Source organism: Lactuca sativa, chromosome 9 (genome assembly GCF_002870075.4).
Source record: "Lactuca sativa cultivar Salinas chromosome 9, Lsat_Salinas_v11, whole genome shotgun sequence".
Classification (NCBI taxonomy): domain Eukaryota; kingdom Viridiplantae; phylum Streptophyta; class Magnoliopsida; order Asterales; family Asteraceae; genus Lactuca; species Lactuca sativa.
In genome coordinates this window covers 40,989,999-41,001,296 of record NC_056631.2, presented here as the reverse complement: position 1 = coordinate 41,001,296, position 11,298 = coordinate 40,989,999, and the positions used below count along the sequence as shown (strand labels likewise).

The 11,298-nt window shown below is 39.2% G+C and overlaps 1 protein-coding gene across 1 annotated transcript; it reads right to left on the bottom strand.

Moving 5' to 3' along the window:
- Positions 1–395: 395 nt before the first annotated feature.
- Positions 396–1,259, bottom strand: LOC122195892 (zinc finger BED domain-containing protein DAYSLEEPER-like). Its single transcript, XM_042898141.2, has 3 exons — positions 808–1,259; positions 668–732; positions 396–585 (listed from the first exon to the last, which is right to left on the bottom strand). Exons 1-3 carry the CDS (start codon positions 1,076–1,078, stop codon positions 538–540), a joined length of 384 nt encoding a protein of 127 aa, XP_042754075.1. The 5' UTR covers positions 1,079–1,259; the 3' UTR covers positions 396–537.
- Between the last annotated feature and the right edge of the window lie 10,039 nt (positions 1,260–11,298).

Below are 11,298 nucleotides of genomic sequence, written 5' to 3'. Positions count from 1 at the left end.
CATCATCTTTAGCGAAAGCAATTTTTAGCAAATAACCCTAAAACAAAAAACTATCACAACTGTAATAACATAGAGTAAATGAATAACAACAAAAAGATAGACTAGGAATGGCAACGGGGCGGGTTCGGGGCGGGGCATGGTGTCCCAAACCCGAACCCGATTTTCACATATGTACCCGAACCCGACCCGATACCCGACGGGTTTCTTATCGGGGCGCCCTGTCGGGGCTGAAACTTTCTCCGAACCCGACCCTAAACCCGAAACCCGATAATTACCCGATAACCCGACCCTATAACCCGAATTATGGCAGAAAAAAAAGAAGGAAAAACTACAAATACATAATGATAAATTAAGACGTTGCATAGGCTTAAAATACCAAATAAGTTCTTCAATCATTTAACCAAATAGAAATTACTAATAGTCTAATATTGTAACATCAACCAACCAACCAAAACATCCAAGTACACAACATGAAAAACTAATTCATCACAATAATACATTACCAATTAACATTAAAACAAAGTTACAAACTCAAAATCAAACAAAATCATCCAAACTTGTTGTCCCGCTTTCTTTAGTGTTTTCCTACAAAATATTAAACAAACTCAAAATCAAACAAAATCATGGAAACGATATAAAATTAATATTTTTAGAAGTGTCGTTTTACCTCTTCCACATCATAATCAAATTCAACAGAACGACAATATGCCTCGGTCTCTTCAGAACAAGTTGCTACATAAAATTAATATTATTAATATGCAAAAAAAAATCACAATTTCATATAATTAATATAAAATAGTATACTACCTCGAATTTCATTCAACAACCAACTTTGAGCACACATTAAAGCCTCCAATGTCTTTGGATGAAGTCGACTACGATGAGGACTTACTAATCTTCCACTAGTGCTGAAAGCTGATTCCGAGGCAACAGTGGAAACAGGAATAGCTAATATATCTTTAGCTATCCTTTGTAGTGTCGGGTACTTAATCCCATTTGTTTTCCACCATGCCAACAAATCAAGTTCCATATCTTTAGGCAACAATTTCTCCTTCAAGTAGTTATCCAACTCACTCATACCTCCTGATTCATCATCATCTCTAGTAATAGAAGCAATATCCGATAAGAGCTTTTTGAATCCAACACGATGACCGGAAGAGATACTAGAACCAAATGAAGATGAACCAGGAACTGAACCACCATAAAAACCTAATGTTTATTATAAAAATGTTAATAATTTAAGATATGATCTATTTATTATACAAACAATAAGAAGAATATAATACCTTCACTCTTCCTTTTTTTAGATGCATTACTTGACACGTACTCTTGAAACAAAGTTTGGACAAACGCCTCCAAATTTTGAAATTCAATCTTTGCCTTTTCTTCTCCATAAAGTACAGGAAAAAGTAACTCCACAAACTTTAATTTGTATCGTGGATCTAAAACCGCTGCCATTCCCATTACCCCATGAATTACAGACCAATACTTATTGAACTTAGAAACCATTTGGTCAGCCATCATCTTAATCTCCTCAATAGGAGATTTCGTCCACTCACGCAAAGAATACCCAATCTCACATATCAAAGGAAAGAAAACATTAGCTGTAGGATACTTTGAACCAGAGAACATAACAGTCACCTCATAAAAAAGTTGTAATCTTTCACAAATCTCACTAGCCAACTCCCAATCCTTTTCTGTAGGAAAACATGTATACTTCGAGTCTCTTGTCTTTACCCGATCGAAAACCTCTTTGTAGCTTATAGCAACACTCAACATCAAGAATGTAGAGTTCCACCGTGTCTTGCAGTCAAGTATCAACTTCTTTGAGTATGGTATTCCCAACTGTTCTGCTGCTGTCACAAAATTTTGCTCCCTCTTTGGTGATGCAGACCAAAATGCAACACTCTCTCTGATTCTCTCAATCTCAAATTTAATGAGAGATAAGCCATCTTGGACAATAAGATTGAGAATATGTGCGCAGCAACGCATATGAAACAAATCACCATTCATCATTAGTGATTTTAGAGGAAGTTTCTCTAATAATATCCTGATAATTGCATCATTTGTGGTGCAATTATCCACAGTAAGAGTTGACACTTTCCTATCAAGATTCCAATCACACAAAGTAGTATAAAGTATGTCGGCAAGAACATCAGATGTATGCGGACAAGGCACGTAAATAAACCTGTTTAAGAATATATAAATATATATGTTAATATTAACATATAAATAATAAGTACGTATAAATTATAGTTAAATAAGTATAATATACCTCATAATTCTGCTTTGCAAGTTCCAGTTTTGATCTACAAAATGTGCTGTCATTGCCATAAATCCTTTTTTTTGATGATTAGATGTCCACATATCAGTAGTAACTGCAATTCTGCTTTTGGTCTTTGCTAACAAACTCATAGTTTTATCCCTTTCGTAATCATAAATTCTTTTGATGTCGTCCTTGATGGTGTTTCGACAAGGAACCTTAAACAAAGGTTGAAGACCTCCCACAAACTTCCTAAATCCATGATGCTCTACAATTGAAAGCGGATACTCATGCACAATAATCATTTCAGCCAAATCCTTCCTAGAAGTATCAGCATTAAATGTATAGTTTGAAACATGCGTTGTAGTACCATCTAATTTCTTTTTTTCTTGCACCAAGATAGATTGACGAATATCTGGATAAGGTTTGTGTAAACAACGCTGATAATGTGCAAGTAAATGTTTTGTGCCATTCTTGCTATCTGCACCCAACACTTTAGAGCAATGTTTACATCTTGCTTTAACTTCATCATTCAATTTAAATTTTATAAAATGTTGCCATGCCGGTGAACGTATTGCTCTTTTCGAACCAACAACTTCATCTCCATCTTCATCAAAAACTGTGTCTGTATCATTAATATTTGTTCCATCTTGTTGATCCACAGAATCAGTATTTTGTTGATTAGAACCCGAACCTCCCACATCTTGACTACTTGCAGTTGGAGCATGATTTTGACTAGTTGAATTCATATTTCCTGAAAAATATTAGTTTACCTATCAGGACATTATTCTTAACCACACAAATGAAAAAGATACAGCCATACAGGGTCACACAAATGAAAAAGATACAGCCATACTTTACAGATTCACAGGGTCACACAAATGAAAAAGATACAGTTATACTTTACAGATTCACAGGGTCACACAAATGAAAAAGATACAACCATACTTTACAGATTCACAGCCATCAGGACATTATTCTAAGAAATTGATACAGGGAAAGAAAGATTTACAGGGAAAGAAAGATTTACAGATTCACAGCCATAAATAAGAAATTGATTTTAAGAAATTGATACAGGGAAGAAAGAAACAGATTACAGTAGGACTGTAGGACACATATTCTAATTGATTTCAAGAATCCAAATTACCACAGGTAGTGTCGTAGTGACCGATTGAAGAGAAAGATACACATTTACAAGTCACAGTGACCGATTGAAGAGAAAGATACAAGTAGTGATCGATTACATATGCTCAATTTCAAGAAAAATGAAGAGAATTAAAGAAAGATGCGACCGAATGATCGATTACCTGTGATTGTTCCTTGTGCGTGAGCGTCACTGTGGCGTACTGGCGTCGATCGAACTATCACAGTCGTTCGTAGAAGACGAAGAGAAGATTAGTAGAATGTCGGCTCTCGGTCTCGGCTATTAATGTCGGCTCTCGATCGAACTATCGAAGACGTCGATCGTCTATCGCAGGCAGCAGGCTCGTAGCTTGCGATTTGGAATGTCGGCTCTCGGTCTCGACTGTAACCTAGAAGAGTGTTGCGATTTGCGAACCAGGGAACGAGTTTTGTTACTGTTAGGGGCTTAGGGCTGAAGTGTAATATTAAATATTAATATATATATATATATATATATATATATATATATATATATATATATATATATATATATATATATATATATATATATATATATATATATATATATATAATCGGGGCGGGGCGGGTCGGGGCAGACACAACCCACTCCCTGACCCGAACCCGGAAAAAATACCCGATAAGAACCCGAAACCCGGTCCGATACCCGATAGTGCTGACCCGACCCGACCCGAAAAATTCGGGAATCGGGTTTCCCCGTCGGGTTCGGGTTTTTTTGCCATCCCTAAGATAGACACATAGGTGTAATTTTCCTAAAATAGATTGTAAGGGATTCAACTGACGATTTTACATTTGGTTTCTTCCTATATAGTAATACCTTTAGCCAATCAGTTAAAGCTGACGTTGACATTAGAGACACCTTGAGAAGTAAAAGTGCCTACTTAATCAAAGCAAATAGTTTCATGAAAATTATTTAAACTAAATTAGTGGATTTATTATAGCTTAATTACCTCTTGCTCACCAATGCAGAGGTCAAGAAACTCCATATCAGCAATAGGGACACTGTTGGCAATCAAGCAATGGAACAGTAAACAACTACAAATTCATATGGGTAAAACTGGAAATAGGCAGCCGAATTATTCATTTTTATTGAATGAAGACTAGCAACTTAATGATTGAGTTGCTGTACAAGGAAATTTCGACTGATTGTTTGTGACTTCTAATCTATGCTATTTATACTACTAAACATTAACCGGAAGTGAGAAATACTAGGAACAGTCTAATTTCTAACGGTCATGACTTGCACGAGTTTTATTTCTTCCTAATTACCAGGTCAACCTTTGACCAACAGACACCAGGTGCATTGAAGTTTGAAATTGTAGCTATCGATTGAGAAGCTGTTACTTTCAAATCATCAGAAACTATGAATGTCGCTTGTTCTTTAAGGAATCGACCTAGTTCTGCATTAACTTCATAAATCGGAAGCAAATCAGTGACACAATAGTAATTAACTGCAAGTTTTGAGCAAAGTAATATGGTCTTCACATCCTCAGATTTCAAGTATTTTCTTATTTCAAGTAATATGGTCTTCACTTCCTGTTATTGGACGAATTAAACTCAAGACAGAAAAGTAAAACTGACCTGTTAATTGCTGACTTGATCTTGAAGCAACTGCACGGACCAGATTCCTGTCCTTAAAGGTTTTTACTTCGCTTGTACTGGCTGTAAGTAACAGAGTAAAACCCCAGGATTTAATGCAGCTTGATCGATATTCCAACAGCACTGGAAATCGACAAACACAAAGCGACTGCTCGGAAACTAGAAGAAAAAACGCAGAGAGAGGGAGAGAGCTTTTCAGATTTCGTGTGTGTTCTGAATGGCTCCTAGGGGGCTATATTTATAGGTATCGAAACCCTAGAAGGCATAAAACGGGCCCCCATAGGCCGGCCCCAGAAACCCTAGGGCGACGACTTGCTCTCTAAGCAAGCCATTTCCTGGTCCTTCTAGAATGCCCCGATGACTTATCCTTCACGAAGTCAACGTCGGTCAACCATTTGACCGGGTCGGTCAAACCGGCTTGCGACCGATGCGTCGTGCGAAGTGCAAAGTGCGCCTAAATCGCGCCATTTCGCGCACTCGCGGCGTCGCTAGTGCTAGGCTAGGCTAGGCGCGCGCGTGGGCTTGGCCCATTCCTTTGATCCACTAAAGCCTTTAAAGGCTTACCAAGGGAATAGGCTTATAAACCCTCAAAAGTTTCTTCCCCCCACCAATGTGGGATACAAGGAAATTGCCAACTTGCCATTCCTTTATATATAAAATTCCAACAATCCCCCACCAAGTTGGTAAGTTTCCTTTCACTCAGACAGATGATGTCACTCGGGTGTCACGAAGATTAAACCCTAGTTTAATGAGAACAAACAAGAAGAGACCGATTCAATGGTATCCTTATAGGTTTAAACCATGAACCTAAATGACCTCTCCGGTTTACCCCCACACATCACAAGTCATATTTGTGTTCTCCCTGAGCGCTATTATGGCCATGCGTTATAAATCTTTTTCATGACCCTTTAGAAGATAAACCACTAATCTTCACTTGAGGCGGCACCACCTCTAGATCATATAGGCAAAGTTTTACAACATCTTCGTTGCTTAGATGTCTCCAAAACTATGTTAAGAGTAGTAACTCATCCTCATTCTCGGCAACGACGTATTATCCTACCTCACATGGATCTATCATGAATGATAGTACCTTCTATCGTTAGTGATTTCGTTGTTACCCTTCAAACTTGAAAATTAGGAGCACTAATGTCAAGTTGGGTTTCCATCACTAAACGATTCTATTGTGGTTTTAGACCCATGACTCTCGTGGTAGATGTAACCAAATCTCTCGTCAGAGGTTTTGTAAACGGATCTGCCAAGTTCCTACTTGTCTTGACATAGACAACCTTGATGGTACCACTTTCAATTAGTTGTCTCACAAAATTGTGTCACAGACCTACATGTCTTGACTTCCCATTATATACCGCATTATATACTTTAGACAGTGTGGCCTCACTGTCACAATACATGGGTATTGAAGGCATCGGAATATCCCACAAACGTATATCCATAAGTAGATCTCGAATCCACTCTGCCTCTTTGCCTGCTGCTGCTAAGGCAATTAGCTCTGCTTCCATCGTTGAATGAGCTATGCATGTCTGTTTCTTGCTCACCCAAGAAATAGCACCACCAGCTAGAGTACAAATCCAGCCACTTGTGGATTTTGAATCACTAGTGTGATCAATCCAGCTGGCATCAGAATAACCTTCAAGTATTCCATTAGATGACGAATATGTCAATTCAAAAGTACTTGTCCTTTTCAGGTATCCTAGTACTCTACCCATTGCCTTCCAGTGCTCCGTCCCTAGATTAACTGTATACTGACTCAATTTGTTTACAGCAAATGTGATGTCAGGTCGCGTGCAGTGAGTAGCATACATCATACTCCCAACTGCACTAGCATATTCCAGTTGAGCCACAGCTCGACCAGAATTCACCTTAAGTTTCACACTTGAATCAAAAGGAGTGTTAAATTCCTTAATGTTCAAATGTTAAAACTTTGTCTGAATTTTCTCTATGTAATGAGATTGATTCAGAGAAATCTGACCACCTGTCCTCTTCACCTTGATACCAAGAATAGTATCTACTTCTCCAAGATCTTTCATCTTAAAGTTCGAGGATAGGTATTTCTTCGTCTCAAGAATACCTTCTAGGTAAGTGCCAATGATCAACATATCATCAACATAAAGACATATAACTACTATGTAATCAGATGTATGTTTAGAGTAAATACATCTGTCAACACTATTGTGCTGAAAACCAAAGGCAGTCACAGTGGTGTCAAATCTCTCATGCCACTGTTTAGGAGCTTGTTTCAACCTGTACAAAGACTTAACAAGTCTACATACTTTGTTTTCTTGTCCAGGTATTACAAAACCTTCAGGTTGCTCCAGGTAAATCTCCTCTTCGAGATAACCATTCAGAAAGGTTGTCTTCACATCCATTTGATGAATGTACAATCCCTTCAAAGCTGATATTGCAATGAGAGTTCTAATTGAACTAATTCTAGCAACTGGGGCATAGGTATCAAAATAATCGATCCCTTCTCGCTGCCTATAGCCCTTTGCAACCAACCTTGCTTTATAAGCATATATGGATCCATCAGGATGATATTTCTTCTTGAATATCCATTTGGATCCTATGGGTCTTTTCCCCTTGGGTAGATCAGCTAACTCCCAAGTTCCATTACCCATAATTGAATCCATTTCGTCATTGATTGCTTCCTTCCACAGAGGAGCATCCCGAGACGTCATGGCTTCAGTAAAGGTCTTAGGGTCATCATCCAAATTAATTGAAAAGATGACCTATCTCGTCACTTTCTTTTGTGTTCCTTCGACCAAATAAGAATAGAAATCATCTCCAAAGGTTTTCTCAATTCTAGCCCTAGTACTTCTCCTTGGTTCTTCCACAATGGGAGGAGGTGGGAGTATTTCTTGAGAGGTACTTGTAGGTGTTGTATGACTAGAGTTTTCTTCATCCTTAGAAAACTTGTCCTCAAAGAATTCCACATCTCTGGATTCCACAACAACACCCGAATCAATGTCTAGTAATCGGTAAGCCTTGCTATTTTGAGCATATCCAATAAAAATACTCTTATTAGCTCGTGCTCCCAATTTGGTTCGCTTAGGATCAGGAGTCCGATAATAAGCAACACACCCCCAAACTTTCAAATAGTCTAGGTTAGGCTTTCTACCTTTCCACAACTCATAAGGGCTTGTAGGAATCACACGACTAGTGATCCTGTTATGAACATAACAAGCGGTTAATAGTGCTTCCCCCCATAGATTGTTTGGTTGACCCGATTGGTTCAACATACAGTTGACCATCTCACAAAGAGTTCGGTTCTTTCTTTCAGCCAAACCATTCTGTTGAGGGGTGTATGGTGATGTTCTCTCATGTTTGATTCCATTCTCTTCGCAGAATGTGTCAAAATCTTGGTTGAAATATTCTCCGCCTCTGTCCGAGCGAAGAATTTTGATGTGTCTTTCAAGTTGATTTTCGACCTCAGCCTTATATCGTTTAAATGCATCAAAAGCTTCATCTTTTGATCTCAGCAAATAAACATGTAGATATCTACTGAAGTCATCACAAAATGTGATGAAATACCTTTTTCCTCCTCGAGTAAGGATTCCATTTAACTCACATATATCAGAATGTATCAACTCAAGTAAAGATGTGTTTCTCTTAACTGATGGAAATGGTTTCTTAGTGAATTTTGATTTTACACATGTTTCACATTTTTCAAAATCTTTTGTGTCATATTTTAACATACCTTTAGTTTGCATTTTTTCATGTTTTTAACATTAGTGTGAGCTAAACGTTTATGCCATAAAGAAATTGAACAAACAATATAACCAGAAAAGTTCACTTCATTCACATTAGCAACCAATCCATTAATTACATCATTACCAACACTTGACACACTAGCAACACTAGACACACCACCTTGAACACTAGGACTACTCATATTACCCTCATCACTAAGACACAAGCGATACATTCCCAAAGTATTGTTCGCCCTCCCAACATGTCTTCTGCCTTTAGTGATCATAATTTTGCCTCTCTCAAGGACCATCTTGAACCCACCCTTGTCAAACTTGTCTGCAGAAACCAATCCCTTTGAGATAGTAGGAACATGTAGAACATCTCGAAGAGTCACCCATTCACCACGTGTGAACTTCAACCGAACATCACCCCTTCCTAGAACTTCAGCTTTGTGGCCATCAACACAGGCGACAACTGTCCCATGTGGCATGGGGTGGTAAGTGCGAAAGCTCTCTCGTTGCCCACAAACATGCATAGTGGCTCCAGTGTCCACGAACCAACCTCGAGCACATATTGCTCGAGTAAGAGAGGAGATCATGAAGATATCTCCAAGGTTCACACTAGCCACCATGTCAGTCACCTTCTCGACTGCTTGTGCAACCGGTACTGATTTGCGATCTTTGCATTCTCTTGCATAGTGTCCAATCTCTCCGCAGACGTGGCAAGGACCGGTCCTTTTTGGCTTTGAGTTGGGATTCTGATTACCCGGTTTCTTGAAGCTTTGTTTCTTGGGTCCAAAGTTCTTCTTGTTTTGTCCCCCAGATTTGCCTTTGTGGCTAGAACTCCCAGCTGACACATGATGCACACTTTGTCCAACTTTACCCCGCTTGTCCCTGATGCGAGTTTCCTCCTCAATGCGGAGGTGTTTCATCAGATCATCCAAGGAGTAGTCCTCGGATTTGTGCATCATTCTCTTAGAGAAATCTTTCCACGAGGGTGACAGTTTTGCGATGATCGCACCAACCTGAAAGAGTTCTGGAAGAGAGATGGAGAGTGCGTTCAACTTGTTGACCATGACTTGGAGTTCATGCACTTGCTCCATAATTGATTTGTCATCAACCATTTGAAACTCAAAGTACTTGGACACAAGGTACTTGTTAATACCTTCCTCATGTGCCTTGTACTTAAGTTCCAACGCACTCCATAGCTCTTTTGGATCTTTGACCGGCGAGTAAAGATCATAGAGCCGATCAGATAGGGAATTCTTGATATGACCCACACACAATTCCTCAGATTCTCTATGCAGAATCCTTTGTTTTTCCAGTTCTGCAATGACCGCTGGGTCCACAGATTCCCCCTTCTTGGGAATTGGATTTTCAGGAATTGGTGCCAGTTTTGGGTCCAACACAAAGGAGAGCTTCAAGAGATGAAGCATGAACTTGACCTTTTCGGCCCAACGGGTGTAGTTCTGACCATCGGATTGGTCAAGTTTGGCAAACTCTTGGTTCATGAAGTGGAGGCTAGCAGTAGTGTCCATTAGTCTGTTAATTTATCACAAAATATAAAAACCTTTAAGATTGTTGTAAATCAAACTAAAAGACGCACAAGGAAACCGACAAATAATATTGTGAATTATATGTCGATTAGTTGTGAATAATAAATTCAATTATTATTATTATATTTACCAAGTTTCGTCCAGAAACCAGATCTATCCTTCTCGATTAGATCTGATTATAAGAAAGGTAGAAGAAGATTGTCATGTTATTGGACGAATTAAACTCAAGACAGAAAAGTAAAACCGACCTGTTAATTGCTGACTTGATCTTGAAGCAACTGCACGGACCAGATTCCTGTCCTTAAAGGTTTTTACTTCGCTTGTACTGGCTGTAAGCAACAGAGTAAAACCCCAGGATTTAATGCAGCTTGATCGATATTCCAACATCACTGGAAATCGACAAACACAAAGCGACTACTCGGAAACTAGAAGAAAAAACGTAGAGAGAGGGAGAGAGCTTTTCAGATTTCGTGTGTGTTCTGCATGGCTCCTAGGGGGCTATATTTATAGGTATCGAAACCCTAGAAGGCATAAAATGGGCCCCCATAGGCCGGCCCAAGAAACCCTAGGGCGACGACTTGCTCTCTAAGCAAGCCATTTCCTGATCCTTCTAGAATGCCCTGATGACTTATCCTTCACGAAGTCAACGTCGGTCAACCATTTGACCGGGTCGATCAAACCGGCTTGACCCGAACTCACCAAAAATAAAAGCTCCTCAGCTCCCAGCGACCGATGCGTCGTGCAAAGTGCGCCTAAATCGCGCACTCGCGGCGTCGGCTAGTGCTAGACTAGGCTAGGCGCGCGCGTGGGCTTGGCCCATTTCTTTGATCCACTAAAGCCTTACCAAGGGAATAGGCTTATAAACCCTCAAAAGTTTCTTCCCCCCACCAATGTGGGATACAAGGAAATTGCCAACTTGCCATTCCTTTATATATAAAATTCCAACAAAAATCGATATTATATAAAACGATATTTAAAAAAAATATTGGTGATATAACCAAAACCAAAAGCGTAC